Below are 21,595 nucleotides of genomic sequence, written 5' to 3' on the forward strand. Positions count from 1 at the left end.
AACCCACAATCGTCTATGGGAACATTAGAGTTCATAACCCTTGCAGTTCTGTGAGTTACAGCCTCCATGGAAACTAGAGAATAGCATCATATTCAAATTATACCGTACAGCATTGAAACCAGTCAATTTCACCCAACTCTTTATATAAATATCGAACGCCTGTGTTGGCGAGCAAATGTGTGAATGTCACCCTCAGCTTGTGTTGCGTGTGAAGCCGATGTCTGCTGAAGCTGATTTAAGTGCCCAGAGAGGAACTAACAGAGAACCAGAGCTCCCCCTGGCCACTGAGAGCAGGCCTCACCATGAAGCAGGGGCAGCGGGTAGTCTGAGCCCCAGGGAACCAGAGCTCCCCCTGGCCACTGAGAGCAGGCCTCACCATGAAGCAGGGGCAGCGGGTAGGCCGAGCCCCGGTTCTCCAGCCCTTCGCACAGGTCCCCCAGGAGCTCCGACAGGGAGCGGGCTCTCTCCAGACCCTCCAGCAGCACCACCACACTAGCACCGGTCACACACTGCCGCTCGGGGACCAGGAAGCCTGGAGAGAAACACAACGAGGAGGGAAGAAGGGAGGAGGAGAGAAAAGAGGATAGCAGTGACGCTTACCATCTTCATTTAAACGGTGGACAAATGTAAATGTCCAGCACCAGGCTGGGTGAGAAACACAGAGCACTCCCAAGACTGATGGGACAGCACTAGATCTGCACTGATGGATGAATGAATGAATTTTTTTGACAATTTTAAAATACATATAACACTGTACAGAAGTCATCACATTCATCTCAAATCGAGGAGAAAGAACACGGTAAAGCCAAAACGTCTCAGTTCCTAAAAACTGAACAGGAAAAATATGTACAGACAAGTGATGGAGGTAAATGTCTGTACCACAGTTGATGAAGGTCTCCACCAGCTGTTCCTTGGACAGGGTCTCATCCACCTCCACTCTGATGATGTCACAGCAAACGCCCATAGCTTCCTGTTTGTGCTGAAGGAATGTTTTTTTTTATTTAGACAGCATTAAAGACAGCCATTATCACATATAACACCACAGATGTAACATTCAGCAAGAAATTGAATAGCTACGTATGAAATTTTATCTTGCACATTCCGCAGTTCAGATTTGGTTCTCTTTTATAAGCATCTGAAACAGGGTTTTAACCACTTCACTGTAATCAGTTAAGTCGGCCCCTTGTGGCTGCAGCGTGAGCAGAGGGGGGTTTTGATTGGTGACAGTAAGCCCACCTTTATGCATCGGCAGATTTGATTGGCTATATAATCCTGGCAGCTTCCCTCTAAGCCATGGAAGATGATATTGCGATACTGTTCCACCTGGAGGGGAAACAGACATTCTGTTTTAAAAACCTGCACCATCAGTGCATTAACAGCCATAAGAATACCATTCATCCACAGCATGAGGCATGCATTTCACAGGGGGTGTGTGGCGTGGTTGCAATTGCAGACCTGGGGGGGGGGGGGGTGTTTCTATTTCTATCTGTGCATGTGGCAGTTGGCCAGGTACCACCTATAGTATCTACGAGAGGACCCCCTATTGAAAACGGGAGTTATAAACAGGGGATTTATGTGCAGCATGGAGAACAGCAGGGTGGCTGGGTCTAGTTTTCACCTCAAAAATCAGCAGCCCCTTCTAAATGAAAAAGGCCAGTGTGAAGTGCGTCAAACCCTTAAATCACTTGCTTTAATTCATCAAACATGAGCCCAGTAAAAACGAAAAGCAACAGACCCAAAGGCTCTCCAGGAGCAAGGTTATAGACCTCCTGTTATAGACAGAGCTTATAAACATTCTGGCAGCAAGGCACAGGCACAAATCCAGCACAGTTACACGGTTTGTGTTTGAATGGAAACAACTCTCCGAGAGAGCTGATCTCAGCAAAATATACGTGTTCCACAAACTACCTGCAATGTCCCACAAGACCACATATATATATATGGAAAATAAGCCAGACTTCTTCTACACTGCGCAATTAAGGACTGGCCACAAGAGGGCCCACAAAGACTGAATCACACCGGGAAGAAATGCTACTGTCAGCTGGTCTGAACCGCCCACACATCCTGTACCCCCAGGTATGAAAAAAAAATTTTTAATTTAAAATTAAACAGAGAAGAGAGCTCAAGGTTCGTGTCAAAAATAATCTCCTAAATCACAGGGCAGACACAGAGTGCTTTCTGATCGTCCTCCTGGCCTGAACTGTGAGTGACAGGAAGAGGCCCCGCCCCCCACACACCCCCAACCCTCGTTAGCGCGCACGACCCCCCCCCTCACCAGCCGGATGTAGTTCTGGAGCAGCTGCAGGGGGATCAGAGAATCATACACCAGCTCCTCCAGAGACGACTCAGACAGGCCTGTCAGGAGACAAACAGGGAGGGGGGGGGGGGGGTGAGCAAAGCCTGCCGCCGCCTGCCAGACAGGAAGCAGCCCCTCCAGCCAATCACAGGTAGCCAATCATCCATCAATTCATAGTTATTTGTGACATGAGTGCAGAGAAGGTTCCGGAAGGTTGGGGAGCGGGCGCACGCTCGGTCGGGATTGGCCAGCGCACCTTTCAGCCTGACGGTCAGGTGCTGACAGTGACGCTTCCTTATCAGGTCCCACGGCGACGGGGAGAGCGGCTGGCCAGGGCGCCAAACAGCATCACCTAAAAAAAATAATTGCCATAAAAATAGATTTAAAAAAAATAATAATTAAAAAAAAACAGAAGCACAACAGATCAGAACACAGCAAGGGCAGATAATACCGGCTCGTGGCTGCGTAAAAAGGAACACTGTGTAAATGTGATTCTGCTCGGCAGGAGTGGGGGAGGGAGGAGAGAGGATGAGAAGGGGGGATGGGGGAGAGGGAAACAGACAGCGATTCTCTGATTCAGGGGAGAGACGCTCCAGGAGGACGGAACAATCCGTGCATTTCTTTAATTGTATCGCACTAAGTATCCTCTGCCACTCTCTCTCTCTCTCTCTCCATCTCCGTCTCTCTCTCTCTCTTGCATAATGCATTCGCTTCCTGCTGTCCGTTTCATCTATTCCATCAACCGATTTTTCCGAATTCGCCCAGTCGCCCCCCTCCCCTCCTTTCTCGCTGTGTGAATCAGCCTCTGCGTGTTTCCACCAGCGGGGGCGGACCCAGGTCCTGCAAGGTTAGCTCATTTTACCGAGAGTCGCATTTAACCTTCACACACTCTGCACTGCAGTGCAATAAAATGACAGCTGAAGGCATAAACACATTTTATTTACCAGGGCGGAATTTACGATCCTGCTTTTCTCGATGCTTTGGGTGGCCTGAACTACCCACCCAGCTGATTGGACAGGTCACGTGTCACTCATCCTGTACTTTGTGACCATTCACCAATGGAACACTCAGCAAACCTTGAGAAAGTACTTCAGAATTCCTAGTGAAGGCGTAACAAGTGTCAGCACATATTGAAACTGGTCTGCCGGGCAGTAGGTGGAATATGCAGGGTCATGTGACGCTGAAGTGGCTCACCAATGAGGACGGAGGAGACGCTGTCGGCGCTGAGCCCCAGAGAAGCCCCGCCCCCACTCAACAGGAGGAAGTGAGCGGACAGGGCCCGGGTCAGACTCTGGGACAGCTCCGCCCAGCCGGTGGCCCTGCGCACCGTTACCATGCCGACGGTGAGCCCGTCCTCCAGCATGTCCACGGTGCAGACCCGCTCCTCCGAGCCTCTCTGGATCCGGATCAGAACCCTGTAGGAGTCTGAGGGGCACAGGACGGCGGGGACGGCGGGTGAGAGGAGCGAGACCACCGGCAGACTCGCTACACCGGCGCTAAGCAACAGGGCCACAGCAACACCGAGTTTACAGGAGTTCCTGAGAGGCGCTCTCGCGTGACGCACGCCGTCGCTCCCTGAGGCACACAGAAACAGGGCTGAACCCAACCTTTACGGGGCATTAAAAGCCCACATATGACAGCGGGGGCTCCACAATGACAGACCCCCAAACACGTCAGAGTCATGAACGGGCCCCATTCTCCCAGCAGATGCATATTTACACCGAACACTTGGTGATTTCATGAAAATGTAACGGCACTCTTTGTGACGCGCTGAAGAATTCTCTCTCTCCGACACGTTCCGGAGGACAAAGAGCATTATCAGAGCGAGAGAGTGTACAGTGGCAGTGCATTGTGGGTTAAAAAAAAAACCCCTGACCCAGATGGCAGACTCAATGACTCCCTTTCATAAGCAACACTGTGACATGCTGAGCTCCTCCATCACTGACGCAGTCCAGGATTTCTCAAGGACACCCGTCACAGTTTCCAAGGCTGTTATTTGAGTGAATGTTCTACTGTGAGACCATTTTAATTCAAATTCCATAAAACCTAAAATCCATGGTCTGCAACCCCATAAAGACAAAGCACAGCCCCAAAGCGTACCCAGGGCGACAAACCCTAACAATTCATATAGGACAAATCAAGGGAGCGTGAACACACACACACACACACGCGCAGATGCGCACACACACACCCAGGTTCTCCAGCAGGTCTTTGCAGTCGTCTGTGGCCACGTCATGGATAGTCCGGTTGCACTTGTCCCTTTTCTCAATGTCCAGCTCGCTGTGGCCACACAGCACCTCCAGACAATTCTGAAAGGCACACAGATCCGTGTCAGAAAAACCCTGTGTGTATGGCATGTGTGTAGGTGTGTGTGTGTAAGTGTGTGTGTGAGAAAGAGATTGTGTGTAAGTGTGTGTGTGAGAAAGAGATTGTGTGTGTGTGTGTGAGAGAAAGAGATTGTATGTGTGTGTGTGTGTGTGTGTGTGTGAGAAACAGATTGTGTGTGTGAAAGAGATTGTGTGTGTGTGTGTGTGTGTGTGTGTGAGAAAGAGATTGAGTGTGTGTGTGTGTGTGTGTGTGTGTGTGTGTGTGTGTGTGTGTGTGTGTGTGTGTGTGTGTGTGTGTGTGTGTGATTGACAGGCCGGGCTGGGGGACCTTAAAGCCTTTGGATGCAGCGATGTGGGCGGGGGTCCAGCCGTCCCGGTTGCAGTGGTTGAGGAGGGCGCTGGGCAGGAGGGGGGGCCTCTTGTCCCGGGGGGCGGCGGTCACGGCAGCAGGGGAGGCGGGCTCGGCGCTGGGGGGCGGGTGGTGGAGGAGGAGCTCCAGGCAGAAGGCGTTACCCATGCTGGCCGCGGCGTGCAGGGTCGTCCAGCCGTCCTGCGAACGACACAAACACCCCCGCGGGTTCAGGAGCTGCCCCTCGAATCTTTTTTTGTTTGTTACTGCAACAGCTAAAAAACCAAGGGCTGAATTACACCCTGGTGAGAACACGAGGATGCTGGGAAAAAAAAGCAGCTGCTGCGAAAAAGAGGCGGCTAGATTGTTCCCGTTGCCATGGGAACACCGGCGAGCACCCTTTTACGGCGCTGGGTTTTTTGGGGTCTTACCGCGGTGACGAGGGTGCGGTCGGCCCCGGCGTCCAGCAGGGCCCTGACGCTGTCGGGGCTCCCGCTCCCGCACGCCAGGAAGAGCGCGGTCCGCCCGTCCGCCGCCGCGTGGTCGACGTCCACGGCCACGCCCGCCAGCTCCTCCACGCGCCTGCACACGCACGCGCCAGACACACAGGAGCCGCCGCTCAGTCGACCCCCACCGACCGAGTCCGACTGACAGGGAGGGGACCGGACAGCCTGAGGCAGACACTGCCCCTGTGTGTCTGCACACTTTACACAGCAGGGCAACTCAAACTAAACTCTCTGTGGAAATTACAGAATTGAAAGACCAACGTAAACAAGAAAGATGAAGCAAACTCCACCGGGGAGAAGTGCCAAAGAACTACAGCAAGACTCCGACTTAGTTTTGCGTATAAGAAACACCAGAATACACAGGAGTACCTCAGGCGCTGAGCAACGGTGAGCACCTCTCTCACTCTCTCTCACACTCTCTTCGCACGCTCTCGCTCTCGCTCGCTCTCTCTCTCTCACCTGGGCTTGCCGTGGGCGGCAGCAGTGTGCAGAGGCGTAAAGCCCTTTTTATCTGGAACTTCAGCGGCAACACCTGCAGCCAGCAGCAGCTTCACACATTCTGAGAGAGAGAGAGCGCGAGAGAGAGAGAGAGAGAGAGAGAGAGAGAGAGAGAGAGAGAGAGAGACTTTTGTAATTTACTCTGGATAAGTGCATCGGCCAACTGCCTAACTGTAAATATCTCAAGAAACTCAAATATCATACCTCTGCTTGAGTTATCTATAAAAGACATCCCACATGCAAATCTCCACAGTGGTTTACAGTTCTAATCGACTGACCACTCATTCCATCCTAGGTATGGCAAACTACAGTAAACACCAAAAAAAAAAAAAAACTACCTTCATTTCAAACTCCACTTGGAGATCCAAGTCAAAAGTACAGCCGGGACCTAAAATGGAAACCAGGGGGGGCCCCTCACCTGTGTGTCCGTTTTGAGCAGCAGAACACAAGGCAGCGGCGCCTCCCTCGCCGGGGCTGAGCAGCACGGAGAGCAAAGTGACGTTTCCCTGGGCAGCAGCGAGGAGGAGGAGGGTGCGCCCGTCGACCAGGGGGACGGGGCCCCCGCAGCCTGGCGGGGGGGCTACGGGCGCACACCAGCCTGGGAGTTAAGAGTCACACGGTTTAGAGGGAGGAAGCGAAGGCGTCACGCGCTGGGGGCAGGAGGAGGGGGGGGAGGAGGAGAAAGGGGTGGTGACTACAGTTATAAACCAGCCAGATCTTTCAGCTCCAATGTTGGTTCATACAAATTAAGAGGTAAGAAAGTAATCGGATTAACCTCTGTAGAGGCAGTGGAAAAAAACTGCTATTAATTATTATATTCTCATAAGCTTTTTGTAAAGCATAAGTTGGTCTCTCATTATTCCTCCCAGCCACATGGGGGCAGTGCTGGAGTTGTATTAGATCACTGGGAGGGAGAAAGGGGTCTGAGTCAGTAGGGTGGCGGCGTTATTTGGTGCTCTTGGAGGACAGGCGGTTAAGCGTGTGGATTTTACTGTACAAAGAACAGAAGACCTTGCGAGCAGGACTCCGCCTCAATAACTGAAAAAGGAGACAAAGAGAGAGAGGGGCGTGGTTCAGCCGCCGGTGCGGATCACCGCAACCGAGCAGAGACACGGGACAAGCGCGAGCGGTCTGCACCGCGGTTAAAATGAGTTCTGTGGCAGAGGCCAGGTCTGTAGAGTTCCAGCACTATAAACGCAGGTTTTTTTGACAGGGCAAACGGGTGTTTTCTTCTTAGATGGGAGAGAAGTTTTCTGAAAGGAAAAAGCACCGTTACTGCAGGAAGACCTGCTTAACATTGCTCCCTTCCCTTCAACAACTCCCAACACACCTTTACAGACAAGAGTTGTGTTATGACTGCAGTAAGCTGAAAAATTAGGTGAATGGATCTGAGAATCAATAAAATCAATCTGCATACAGTAAAGAGAGTTTTTTTAGATTTAGAAAGTGTGTCAATGCAAATTAGGCTTTTTTTGGCATTTCCTTGCACTGGCATGAGTTGTACCACAATCATGACAAAATAAAACTGAAATATAATTTCTTAAACGGAAATACTTAAACAGAAGAATAGTATATCCATCATATATTAATATATATATTATGGTACTAAATTAAGATCAGAGAAATACACTTGGTTAGCATCTTGCGTAAATAACTTTTTAAAATTAAACATGGGAAGTTGCCAACGGTCAGAAAGGTGTCAGTGAACAGGAAGCATCACATGCCATTAACAGCCAAACTTCATACGCAAGAGACAAACAGGCAGGAAAGAGAGCAGCCAAACTGTATTAGAGCCTGTGTCAGCTATTTAACAAGCCTCAAAACTGGAATCATTCAAACTAAATACAATCCCTGGCCCCCAAGACAAACCATTTTGTAATGCAGCCAATTCTCCAGGAAGAGACTTTTCACAAAGGGCACCTAGGGCTTTTGATTACATAACTGTTAACAACGATCTTAAACTCCCACATTAGATTTCAAAAATAATATCAAACTCCAATGAAGATATAGCAATTATACAGACTTGAGAGTGAACTGAGAAGAGTTTACAAGTACTTGGGGAAGTACAGACAGTGTTCACCAGCAGGCACAGCCCACACAGTCAATGCTGAGGGCCTTGGTTCCCCTCCCTCTTAAATTTCTCACTCATCCTAGGCGCCTTTTTAAACAGTTTTACGCGTCACTCTGGTTATCCACACTTTTTACGCAACACGACAGGAGCCGAGAACACAGCTTGCTTACTGCTGGCTGGACGAAAGCCAGGACGTGACTACAGACACAGGGCAAGAGACGCAGGGAGGCGGGGTTAGTGACACAGGGGTAGGAGGGGTTAGAGGGATCGGGGTGCGGGATCAGGGAAGACGGGGGCGGGGTCAGGGAAGACGTGCGCGGCATGCGACAGTGAAGGGGGGTCAAAAAGGGGACAGAGCAGCCTCCGGCATCAGCTTCAGAGGGGAGGCGGTTACTACGGTTACTCACAGGAAACCCCAGAACCTGAGAATCGGCGGATCCGACCTGGCCTGCGCGAGCGGCGTTGGGTCGCTCAGCGCACGCGGGGGAACCAGATCCGGGAGAAGCGGGCGGAAATGGGGGGGGGGGGGGGGGGGTGAGAGAAAGCGGCCATTCACAGGATGAAATCTAGAGAAGCACCATCTCCTCTGGAGTCAATAAGCATAAAGACGTGGGTTCGTTTGTTCCGAGAGCACTGACTCGACTATAGAACAGCGCCAGATTAGCCTCTGTGCAAAACCGTATCTCTTAAGGTTTTGACTCGCCCCCCCCCACCTCCCCCACCCACAGCTATGGCCTTTAGTGCAAAGAAATGATCACAGCCAGCGAAGGAGGCGGGCCTTGAGCTGACTGACAGCGTCTGTGAGTGCGGCGGGAGGAGAGAGCGAGAGAGGAGGAGAGAGAGGTGCGGGCGGGCGGGGCCAGGTGTTTTACCTGAGGCTGCTGCCGGGAGGCTGTCTGACTCACAGGGGCTACGGGGCGCGGCGCTAGCGGGGGGGGCGGGGGAGCTAGGGGAACACCCTGCGCATGCGGGCCGGTGGGGCCCCTGCTCCGGGGCGGGGCCGGCACCCACCTGAGTCGCTGTCAAGGCTGGGACGGGACAGCCGCCCCCCCGGCCCGCCAGGTCGACGGCGGGCTTGGGCGGGAGCTGGGGCGTGGCCGGTTTGGGCAGTCCCCCCGCGCCAGGGGCCGGGGGCCTGACGCCTTCCCCCGACACCTTCATGGCGGGGTGGGGCGGGGAGGGTGTCTGAGAGAGGCCCGGCTTTTTGGGTGGGATGGGCGGAGGGTTGCCGCGGTCGATCCGCCCCGGCGTGGGGGACTTGAGGCCGACGTGCGGGCCCAGCCGGGCGGGGACGGGGCCCCCCCCCTCGGGGGCGGGGTGGGGCGGGCCGGGCCGGAGGGCGCCCCCCGCGGGCGGGCTGGTGAAGCGGGACAGGACCTGGGTGACGGTGTGCCGGGCCTGCTGCCGGGCGGCGAAGCTGTCCCGGTTGTTGGGGGACAGGTCCCGGGAGGGGGGGCTGGGCGTGCCGTTTTGGTCCTGCTCGGCGGGGGCCTGGAACTTGTAGCGGGCGGCCTGGACCCGCGGGCTGATCCCGGTGGGGTGGGGCGCTGGAGAGGGGTCGGGCCCCCCCGGGCCGTTCTCGGACTGGGGGAGCCCCCGCGCCCCGCGGCCCACGCCCCCGTAGCTGGCGGGGGACGGTTTGGCGGGGAGGGCGAGGGGCGCCTTCCTCAGCCCCTCCATGCCAATTTCCGCCGCGGGCGGGTCGGTCTGACACATGGCCACCCGGCAGGTCACGTGATCGGTCCCCACGCCGACGGAGACCGTGGCCACCTTGTCCGCGGAGGGTGCGGCTTCGTCCGCAGGGGGCGGGGCCACAGCTGCAGGAGGCGCGGCCGTAGCTTCAGGGGGCGGGGCCTCCCTCTCAGTCCTCAGCTCCTCCACCTGGCGGCGCAGCGCCTCGCTCTCCTCCCTCAGCTCCGCCCCGCGCGCCTCCTCCCGGCCCAGCCGCGCCCGCAGCTGCTCCCGCTCTGTGTCCAGCTCCCACAGCTGCTTCTCCGAGGCCGCCTCCGCCTGCTGCCCCTTCTGCCGCTCCGCCCGCAGCTCCTCCCCCAGCCGGCCCGAGGCCCGCGCCTCCTCCTCCAGCTGGGCGGAGAGCTCCTGGCAGCGGCGCGCCTCCTCGGCCGCCCGGGCGCTCAGCTGCTTGCACTCGCGCACCAGCATGCTGACCATGTGCTTGCCCTTCTCCCGCTCCTCCCTCAGCTGCGCCGACAGCCGCCGCTGCTCCTGCTGCAGGCCCTGCAGCTGCGCCTTCTCCTGCTCCAGCTGCGAAACGGACAGAGTCACTGCACACCTGCGCCTGGGGGGGGGGTGTCACTGTGTGTGATGTAATCGTGGGCGGGGCCTACCTTCTTCTGCCGGGCGTCGGCGGCGGCGAGCTGCGCGGCCATGCGCTCCTGCATCCTCCGGCAGTGCGCCATGACGACCTCCAGCACGGCCAGGGGGCTGGCGCACGGCGCCCGCCGCGCCTTGGCCCCGCCCCCAGACTCGAAGTCGCGCTGCAGCGCCAGGAAGGGGTCCGACAGGTTGAAGTGGCCGTAGCGCTCCTGGATGAAGGCCTCGTTCCGGGGGGCCTGAGGAAGAGGAGGAGGAGGAGGAGGAGCGGGGTGAGCTCGGACAGGCGGTCATTCTCCCGAGTGTGTTTGGCACCGCAGCGCACACGCATTTAGCCTCCCAGGGCTATCCCAGCATGCCGCTGGAAGGCCCCACAGCCGCTCAGCGGGGCACAAGCTGGCACCTGCTGCCCCCTTCTGCCCATGCCCGGCCTGCAACCCAAACCACATCGAGCCGGTCTGATGAACGTACCGCACACAGAGACAGATCCGGTTTCCTCCTGCGTGCAGTAGGAGAATCTAATCTTTCAGCAGTATCCATCAGAGCATAACAAACAGACAGACTGAGGGGGAAATGGAGTTACTCAGGAGTAATGAAGCTGCTTTGGGGATCTGGGGCTCACAGGTTTACAGCAGACAGACAAGCAGAGACGGACAGACAGACAGGCAGAGACGGACAGACAGGCAGGCAGCCAGGCAGACAGAGACAGGCTGACACAGACAGACAGACAGCAGAGACAGACAGACAGGCAGACAGAGACAGACAGACAGACAGGCAGAGACAGACAGACAGAGACAGGCAGAGACAGAGAGACAGATAGACAGACAGATAGACAGGCAGAGACAGATAGACAGACAGGCAGACAGAGACAGGCAGAGACAGACAGGCAGACAGAGACAGGCAGAGACAGACAGACAGAGACAGGCAGACAGACAGAAGACAGACAGGCAGTCAGAGACAGACAGATAGACAGAGACAGGCAGACAGACAGACAGACAGGCAGAGACAGAGAGACAGACAGAGACAGGCAGACAGACAGACAGACAGGCAGAGACAGAGAGACAGATAGACAGGCAGAGACAGACAGACAGGCAGAGACAGACAGACAGACAGAGACAGGCAGAGACAGGCAGAGACAGGCAGAGACAGAGAGACAGATAGACAGACAGATAGACAGGCAGAGACAGATAGACAGACAGGCAGACAGAGACAGGCAGAGACAGACAGGCAGACAGAGACAGGCAGAGACAGACAGACAGAGACAGGCAGACAGACAGAGAGACAGACAGGCAGGCAGAGACAGACAGATAGACAGAGACAGGCAGACAGACAGACAGACAGGCAGAGACAGAGAGACAGACAGAGACAGGCAGACAGACAGACAGACAGGCAGAGACAGAGAGACAGATAGACAGGCAGAGACAGACAGACAGGCAGAGACAGACAGACAGACAGAGACAGGCAGAGACAGGCAGAGACAGGCAGAGACAGGCAGAGACAGACAGAGACAGACAGGCAGACAGAGACAGACAAGGCCTGAGGGAACAGATTCAGCTCCTCTAGATCATCGAGCAGAGAGAAAATCCCCAGCCTGTGAGGACGTGGAGAGTAAGAGAGAACACTGGGGCTACTTGTATTTTGCCAGGCACCATTAATTCCTACACAACTGAAAAAATATATACAAGATAATTAGGACAAGTCTGCAGAACAGACTCTACCCCCCTTTTTTATTGCTAAGCAACACGGTCGTTCATTTAAGCCGTGTGTGTCAGCACTTGACTTGCTTGTAGGAAAATGCATTGTGGGAAGCGCACCGTTTGATTGGCTGACTTATTGACTGACACACAGCCGGTTCACTGTAGGACAGGGAAAACAGATCCAACAGTGTTGTAAGTGAACATGTTAGATGAGTAGGTGCTTTGTCCGTGTTAAAGGGGGGGGGGGGGGGGCAGTGCTGTTTGCCAACGAAGGAAACAATCAATTTTTCTACATAAATAAATATGAAGGGACTGCAGGGCCAAATTCCATTAGACCGCTCTTAGAAATATCTAAACAACCGTGCTGAGCACATCACCATAAGGCCACCAATGACAGTGCCAGGACACATAAACCTAGACAGGAATGAGGAGAGAGGGAGGGAGGGAGGGAGGGAGGGAGAAAGAGCTGCAGCAGAGTGAGTCAGACATCTGCAGCTCTTTCTCCAAGCATCCAAATCCAGCCCCCCCCACCCCAAAACACCCCCCTCCACCACTCCCGAGGTTGGACACCACAAACAGCCAGTGGGGAACCCCAAATAATCCTCTCTTCGCTGATCAAAATCACACAGCGGGTTATTCAGGGATGGCCGGGTGCAGCTCTCCAGCTCTATCAGCAGGGGGCAGAAGGGAGGCGAAAGGTCTCCCCCTGAATCTGAGGAACACAAACACGGCTGCGCTCCTCTCCAAGAGTGTTTACACAGGAGAGACGGCAAGAGACGTCCTCCGGCACTCCAAGGCGCACTTTCCACTGTGTCAAATGCCTTTAAAAGGCGTTGAGAACCTTAAGGAGCGCCACACAGCGAAGACGGATGACACAGGAAATGAAACGGTGCTAAAACTGTATTCACCTTTTTAGAGGCATATAGGGGGACAACCCAAACCCCCTACAAGCTGCACGATGGGTCTCTGCAGGGTTAGAGGCGATGAGGGAAACTGCTTTCTGTCAGTATCCTTCAAATCACATTCAGTCAACATCCCCGCTGTCCATGAGGAATATCAGAGGATTCGTGTTGGACAGCAGGACACACACAGGGATTAAATATCAGGGTCGTAAAGCAGACGCAGGGAGTCGAAGCGACTCTGTACAGGCAGCCATTAGTCACAGTCACGCCCGCCGCCCGGGCCGACGCGACGTCAGACATGATTCATTCATCTGTCAGTCAAAGTGATGGACAGCAACACCGGCTCCGGCAAAAAAAAAAAAGAAAGTGTGAAAAGAAACAACGTTATGGGACACCAGTGACCTTTCGACCAATAAAAAAACGCACCCAAATTCTCACATTTTGGAGAACGCATGATGCCATGAAGGCGAGCAGTGTTTCCATGGCACCCTACCCTCACAGCTGCAGTTCAGATGATGGCATGGGGAAGAGGAGGAGGGGGGGGTGGAGGCTTTTTAAAAGCTGACCTGGAGTCAACCATACCTCAGATCGGCTCTCCCACCCCCAGTACGGTGGCCAGAGAGGACCACGCTGAACCAGGTTCTGTTTGTAGCATGGTGGAATGATCAACTTTGGAGAGTTAAATTCGCTTCTAATCTATCGCGCACTACACGCCTCTACCTACACACTGCCCCCAAACGCAGAACCGTGCAGTCTCACATTCAGTGCGTCACACAGCGTAGCATCACACACTCGTGCACACTCTTAGGAGGACACACTGTTTACACGGCACTGCGCCCCCTGGATCGGGTCTACAAACAAGAGACTGGGGTTATTACTGGCGTAACATTAAGAGCATCAGGTCACAGGTGCTGTTTGTTTACACAGGTCAAGTGCTGCTGCATACTGCTAGTGTCAACCTACAGGAATACACCGCTGAGCAGGAGGTCTTCAGAGCCAGCCAAGTGTGTGTGTGTGTGTGTGTGTGTGTGCATATCTGTGTGTGAGTGTTAGTGCGTGTGCATGTGACAGAGGAGGGATGAAGAGAGTGATGAGTTTTGAAAGAGAGAAGTGACAGAAGAGGGAGGGAGAGAGAGGGGGAGGAAGAATACAAACCCTGACTCCTGACAGCTGCACTGAAAGCACGGAGCATGTAAAATCCACAGCCAAGAAAAGCCCCTCCCCCCGATCCATTATTTAAGACCCCACTAATTACGCATTTATGAGCATCTGAATTTTATATCGGCTGGAGAGATTTCCATCGCTCACGTGGCCGAGCTCTGCTCAACGTGACGAGCAGTCGAGTTCAATATTTACTGTGATGTGCTGCCCAGCGGTATAAATAAACTCAGCTGGCCCCATAAAATGGACGCAGCATTTACGATTTCAGATTCTCACACGACTGCGCAGAGCGGTCCTCGCATTCGAAATGCATTAAACGCGCAGCGGTTCTGCATAACAGCTGTGCAGCTGACCCTAATGATATAATAAATATATATATATATATATAATTTTTATATTTAGGCATATATAAAGGCATCGCTTTCCCGCTGTGACCAGTGGGATGTACCGCCCAGGCCCCTGCCCAGCTTGGGGCCGTTTCCATGCGGTCTTATAGGAGATTCTGACAGCCCCAGGATGGTGACCCAATTCAGAGGAGTCCACACAGACCAGAGCCCCAGAACCCGCGGTGACATTCAGATAAATGAATGCCTCCCTTTGGCCACTGGGACGCTACACTTCAGACAGTATCACCCCGTTAATGATGGCAGGAGGTTAATTACAGCACACAGTTACAGCATGTAATTAATCGTAGTGGATAGCAAGTAGTTAAATACACTGCATAGCTTGAATAGTTCATTACAGCATGCATGCAATTAAAGAACATATTTAATTACAAGCATGCAATTATGGCATATATCATGCAGCTAAATGCAGCACAGTTAACTGCAGTACCAGGTTAATTGCAGAATGCTCGTTACATAATTAACAAGCGCGTATGGTCACGGTGCTGTGAGAGCCTCAGAGAGGACAGGATCTGCTACTTCCTGTCCCTGACCAAGGCGTGACCCCCCCGCTGGGAATACCTCAGCTACAAACAGGAACTTCCTGGAAGCCATTAAAAGGATGGACAGTGTGGATTGATTTCATTAAAAAAAAGTATCTTCTCAGCTCACTGAAATAAACGGTTCCACCACGGCGCTTCTGGTTACATGCGGTCCCCGGGGCCCGGTAAGCCCAAAGCCGTCAGATCAATACGCGTATCAGTCAAGTGCCTGTATCCTCCACCTCGTCAATCACAGTCCCCACCCGGCCACCTCCAGCCCCCCTGCTCCAGTCCAACCCACGTTCCGGAAGGAGAGTCCAGGGGTTCCGGAAAGTGGGGGGGGGAGGTTCGGTGCACCTGCAGCAGCTGACCGTCTGACCGGCACTGAGGGGGTCAGCCTCACTGTGGGGCTTTGTGCACAGAGCCTGGATGGAACAAGGAGCTTTTCAACTACACCCACACACACACTGCTCCCTTTGTAGGTACCAGACTGGACCCCCCCCCCCTCTGTCTGTCTCTCCCTCTCCTTCTCTCTCTCCCTCCCTACCTCTCACTCTCCCCTTCTCTCTCTCTCTCTCTCTCTCTCCTTACCCCCCATCCCTCTCCCTCTCTCCATTTCTCTCTCTCTCTCCACACACAAAGCCGGAGTGGTGAGGAGCTGGGATCACGGACCTCACAGAGTTTCCGGAAAACTCCGCCGTTGGGAAAAGCGAGGCCAGAGCGGACGGAATGTTGACTCACTCCGAAACCGTAGCGCCCAGAAAGGCCACTGGCAGGGTCACGCCCACGCCCCACGGGCCACTAGGGGGAGCCGGGCCAACTGCCCCTCTGCGGCGTGGGCCACATGAATTACATGAATGAAGAAAAAGAAAAGAAAGAAAAAAAACAAAACCGGGAACGTGTTGTGTTCTTTAAACACCCGACGCCTCCGAGGATCACCGTGTATCGAGCAAGACAAATCTCTTAAGATGTTATGTAATAAGTGTGAAACATGCACAGTTCTTGTTTTTTTTTGTTTTTTTAAAGCAGACTGGAGACGTCCTTCTGGAGATAATGAGAGGCAGGACTCGCAGAGCACCCGGGAGTGGGCGGGTGAGCGGCGTGGGGAAATTACCCCACCATTAGCGGCAGATGGGAGACTGTGCGGAACAGCTCTCCGACACAGAGGGCCATATTGTGCAGGATATCAATGCCCCAGCCTGTACGGTCGCCGTGGGCGGATCACGTGACCCAGTGACGGGCAGGCCGCGGTCCTGACGAAGAACGTCCCTCCCGCAGGTTACGTGGGAGTCGGCATTTTCTCTCTCCAGAACCGCAAGGCTGTTTTTTAGGCCGCTCGGTTGTGCCGGTTCACCGCGAAAGCCATGGAGCTGGGAACAACAGCCCCAGTGTCATCCCAGTAACCGTTGGGACAATGGGAACTCCTCTGAGACGTTGGTGTTGAATATTGCACCACACAGAAAGTCTGGCCTGGAGTATGGAAGCTAGGTAATGTACTGGAATACAACGTATAACTGTAATGTACTGTGTTAATTTTTTGGGGGTTTTTTTTGTTGTTGTTGTTGCTTTTTTCAATAAGTAGCCCCATCATAGCCTTAGCTCTTCAAGGCCCTCCATCATGTCACTCCCTAATAAGGATTTGAACCTGCAAGCCCCAAGCAACAGCTACAGCTCCCAGAGCAGTCCAGTGCACAGCTGGCCACAGACCGACCTCACTCAACCAAGCCCCTGGAGCTGAAAGATCAGAGAAACTGTGCCACGTCCAGCTGTTCTGCACGTCACGGGGCAAATCGTCAGGGAAACGGAACAATCAGTTGATAAGGGCAAAGATCGTGGTGTAGAGATGGGGGAGGGGCGGAGCCTGTCAGTTGAGCCTTAGCCCCAGGAGGTGCCCTGTGCAGGATCAGTGGGGAGAGGATTAGGGTGGCCCTCCAATCAAACGTGCACGGGACAGGGCCCTCCAGATCCACTGCTCACACACAGCAGGGGGGGAGGGGGGCAAGGGGAGGACACATGACACAGTAGACACACACACACACTAACGCCCCACCAGGAGGAGGAGCCCACCAGTGCTCAGGTTATTTACCTTCAGTTCCAGACTCACGCATACAGACACATGCGCGTGTACATACCTCACACATATGCACACAAATACAGCTGCACATGTGTGTACTCTCATGAACAAACAGCCCCTAAATTAGCAGGTAATTCAGCTTCGATTTCCCCGCTGTCATGGCGACAGTGACCGGATGACCCATCGTGGCCCCGCCCCCAGCTGTTTTTCCACATTAACCTGCTAAGAACAACATGGGACAGCACACCACCCTGAAACAGAAACCATTTGGAAGGTTCTGGCCACACAACCAGGAAATCAGTCTTTCTTAGAAGACAAGCATTTCCCAGAATCCCCCTCTGCGGAGTTCAGCTGAAGGCTCAATGATAAAACTGATGAGGCACCAGCCGTGGCCGCGCGTTCATCCAGGAGGGCTCAGGAATGATTTTTTTTAAAGATAAACAGCGCGCAGCTGCACACTTCGCAGATGCCAAGAGTAGCAGCTTAGAGAAGCCACACGTGTCATTTCACCTAACTCACAATGCAAAGGCTCACAGGCTCAAAACATTTTTAATCTGAAATTATAGGCACCGCAGTACAGCTGCGGCAGAACATCACGACCGAACTCATCCTGAGCGTGTACCATATCAGAGGGTCATTATGTGCTTAATTCCATGCCTTCTGAAGCCTGGAGTAAAATTAATTTGGCTGTTGTTGGCTCATTTTGGGGATGCAGTCACATACAGTTTCATAGCACCGCTCAGAGAGAGCAGCTGACACACAGCCAAACAGCCGACGCAGCTGACAGGCGAAACCGGGCCAGGAGAATGGATCGCTCGGGCCAGCGACGGAGGCGGCAATCGACCCGAGCCAGACGCACCGAGGCGGTGGCAGCCGTTGGCGTTTACCCCAGCGAATCACGAGGACGGATCACAGCGACAGGGTGCAGCAGAGGCGGGCACATCCCATAACGGCACCTGCCGCGTTGCCCCGGTGCGCCACGCGGGCGGATTAAAAATGCCACCACGTACGAAGGAGAACACCACAGGCCTGGCCCTCCTCCACAGGAACGCACCGCGGGCCACCGACTCCTGCGAGAGCCAGCGCTCGGGACGGAAAACAGGCCGGGCTCTTCAGCACGCCGCGTCACTTACACACGAGAAACGTCCTTCTAAAACACGCCGCGTCCTTCTAAAACACGCCGCGTCCTTCTAAAACACGCCGCGTCCTTCTAAAACACGCCGCGTCCTTCTAAAACACGCCGCGTCCTTCTAAAACACGCCGCGTCCTTCTAAAACACGGGTCATCACAACAGCTGCACCTCAAAACAGCGTGACACTAAAACAGCCGCGGCTTGCTACAAACACGGGGCCGGGTCCTCACAACGAACGACCAGCCAGACGCCGGCGTCCTTGCTAAAATCACGACGACGGTCCTGCGACAGGCACGGCGGTCCTCTAAAAGCACGCCGCGTTGCCCTGTCGCCACGCCGGTCTTAAAAAGCCACCCGTCGAAAGAACACACAGCCTGGTCCTTCAAAACACCGCGCGACTTCTAAGAGCCAGCGCTCGCGAAACAGGCCCTCTAAACACGCCGCGTCCTCTAAACACGCCACGTCCTTCTAAAACACGCCGCGTCCTTCTAAAACACGCCGCGTCCTTCTAAAACACGCCGCGTCCTTCTAAAACACGCCGCGTCCTTCTAAAACACGCCGCGTCCTTCTAAAACACGCCGCGTCCTTCTAAAACACGCCGCGTCCTTCTAAAACACGCTGCGCACTTGAAAAACAAGCTGTGGGCTCTAAAAATAAGCAATGTTCTTTAAATCATTCTATGTTCTTTAGAGCATGCTATGTTCCTGAAAAACAAGCTGTGCTCTTTAAAACATGCTATGCTTAAAACACGCCATCTTCTTTAAAAACAAGCTACAGCTGTACGCTCCTTAATAACACGCTCAGTTCTTCCAAAACAGTGGACAGCTGAGAAGTGTCGCTTGATGAAATAATTAAACAGGCAGACGGCTCCACACAAAGCCACTGCGGCATCAGCGATGCCAGGAGCCCTGGTGAAATTACAAACGCCTCACTGGCACAACACCTGCCCACTCAACAGGTCTGCCCAGGAGGGGGGGGTGGTTACGGATCACAGAATCCTATCAGCTCAGAGCAAGCTTCCCTCCGTGCCAGCCCAGCCATCAGCACAGGCAAGGCCACCAGCCTTAGCGATGCGGAACGGAACAGGAAATAAATCTGGGCAAACCATTCTGGGTGCCTCCCCCTCCCCCCTTTTTCTCTAAAATTGGAACACTCCATGGTATCAACCCTGCAATCTCCTCTGCCAATTTGAGGGGGCACAGACACGCACAGGTGCTCCCCTCCCAAAACACAAGCTGCTGCTCCGTCTCACTCTGCAGTCCACCAGTAGAGCGGAGTGCAAGAGGTCAAAGGTCACAGCTGGGTACCACGAGCACAGCAGTCATCTGTGTTCAGACCCAGAGAAGTGTGAAACAAACCCTCACACATTATGGGTAGTCATGGCGATTGTGACGCAGTGTCGTGATGAAATACAGCAAGCGATAGCAGTTTCTATCAGTTTCTGGCAGCAGACCCATACGCATGCCCTACAACCAGCTGCGGGTCGCCGGGGCAACGGGGCACCGATCCACATGGATCCGGGCCAGCGGCCCAACAGCACTTAACCCGCCATCCAGCCGAATCCGCACACAGCTAATCTCCAGCGCAGACTTCAAAAGGGGGACTCTGCGATGTCCAGAACTCTTCGGACGCTGGTTCTTTTATTCTGCTCACGGACACCACCGCCGGTCTGAGAAACGGCAGGCTCCAGCTGCAGCCGATACGAGCAGCAGACCGGTACAGCCAGGCAGACGCACAGACGGACGGACGGACAGACCCAACGCACTCTCACGTGGATGATTACCCACCCTGTTGAGTGGACTGGCGTCTAAGTGGGTGCGTCCACGTTGCTGAATCCCAAGCTTGCCGTTTTTGTTACGATGAAACCCGATCAAAGTACTTTTTCTTTTTCAGTGTTCAAAGCACCTCCCAAAGAGCACAAAAACCAGTACAAAGGGGGGAAAAATAATAGCAATAAATAGCAGTCATAAAAAAAGCCAAAAAAATGTTTTTTCCCCACGCTGTACCACCGTTCAAATACTAGGCAAATCTGCCCATCGATGCTGTCATCACTCTCGACAACATAAGTCATTATCCTCATCACTACAGTCCGAGAGTCGTGTACCGCAAACATACCAGGCTTCCTGCATAACACAGTTCTCCTCAGAGAGAGAGAGAGGGAAAGAGAGAGAGAGAAAAATGTGAAACCATCATGTAGTCAAAATGAGAGAGCTGTTATAGATGCATGAATAAATTATCAGCAGTACTTGACCGCTTCATAGTCGCATCAGTGGAACTACGACAATTTTGACAGACCTACTTTCCAGCCGTGCGCATACGTCCCTGCTGCTGTTCAGCCAATCGGAATCTCGCATTAATCCAACTTGGCCAATCAGGGTCGCGCATTAATCCAGGCCCACCTCACAACCCTCCAGCATGCAACCCAACAGCTTTAGAGATGACAGCTGGACACGGGACAAATGAAAATGCCCCCCTCTGCCTCCCCTGTATGAGAGCACAGGTTGAATTTTTCAGACATATTTGTGAGGGAAAAATGGGAGAAGAGTGGCAGTATAGAAGGCAAATAACATCCTTCTCCCCCCCCCCCACAAAAACAGCCTCACACCCAGGAGCCCCCGCCACAGGCACCCACGCAGAGACGAGCGGGGGGGAGAGGAGAATTAAGCGTTTTAGCGCATTAACTCGGCCACGGGGCTCAGAGAACCAGCGAGCGCAGAGACGCTCCGCACACTTCCTGTCTGAGGAGGAGAGCGAGCCTCAGACTGCACAAGGCCCTCCATTCACAGGCTCAGACATCTGGGCCTTTCTGAGGCACGGGCAGGGAGAGGCAGGGGAACAGAGCTCATCAGAACACACACACACACACACACACTCATACTCATACTCACACACACACAGATCGGTCTCCTGGGTTCAGGGGACCGACGGACTCAGTCACGCTCGTTTTGGCATCGAAGCCGACCGCATCACCGCAGCCGAAACACACCTTTCGCCGCTCTCGAACACATTTTTTAACCGCTTAAAAATATCAACAACTCAGGATCCTGTAAATAAGAGCAGAAGGCTGCGGAGAAGCAGGTGACGGAGCTCAGGCCGGGGTAATCCGCTCGCTCTCCTCCACCCTTTCATATGAAAAGTGATACGCCGACTCACCAGGCTCCTCCAGCACGCTAATTAATAGCTGAAAGCAAAAAAAGCCTCTTAATAATTCACAATGACATTAAACAATAGCGCCGTGTCCAGAGGCAAGTCTGCCGAGTTTCAAACACCAAATTAAACTTCCTTGACTCTGTGCGATTGTGAAACTTCTAAGATCACTTCAAAAA

At 53.8% G+C, this 21,595-nt stretch overlaps 1 protein-coding gene across 6 annotated transcripts in view; it reads right to left on the bottom strand.

Annotated features, from left to right (window-relative positions):
• LOC135245882 (cortactin-binding protein 2-like) overlaps positions 1-21,595 on the bottom strand; it is a 35,028-nt gene that overhangs the window by 4,957 nt on the left and 8,476 nt on the right. For 5 of the 6 annotated variants that reach the window (XM_064319243.1, XM_064319242.1, XM_064319244.1 and 2 more), the window contains 13 exons: positions 10,393-10,617; positions 8,920-10,309; positions 6,395-6,574; positions 5,938-6,037; positions 5,404-5,554; positions 4,952-5,173; positions 4,488-4,605; positions 3,491-3,721; positions 2,553-2,648; positions 2,276-2,355; positions 1,237-1,323; positions 880-979; positions 302-532 (listed from right to left, as the gene is read on the bottom strand). In XM_064319243.1, the coding sequence (XP_064175313.1) occupies positions 302-532; positions 880-979; positions 1,237-1,323; positions 2,276-2,355; positions 2,553-2,648; positions 3,491-3,721; positions 4,488-4,605; positions 4,952-5,173; positions 5,404-5,554; positions 5,938-6,037; positions 6,395-6,574; positions 8,920-10,309; positions 10,393-10,617 (3,211 nt within the window). The remainder of the gene's footprint in view (positions 1-301; positions 533-879; positions 980-1,236; positions 1,324-2,275; positions 2,356-2,552; positions 2,649-3,490; positions 3,722-4,487; positions 4,606-4,951; positions 5,174-5,403; positions 5,555-5,937; positions 6,038-6,394; positions 6,575-8,919; positions 10,310-10,392; positions 10,618-21,595) is intronic. The other variant, XM_064319245.1, reaches the window with a different exon arrangement.

Source organism: Anguilla rostrata, chromosome 19, assembly GCF_018555375.3.
Source record: "Anguilla rostrata isolate EN2019 chromosome 19, ASM1855537v3, whole genome shotgun sequence".
Taxonomy (NCBI): Eukaryota; Metazoa; Chordata; class Actinopteri; order Anguilliformes; family Anguillidae; genus Anguilla; species Anguilla rostrata.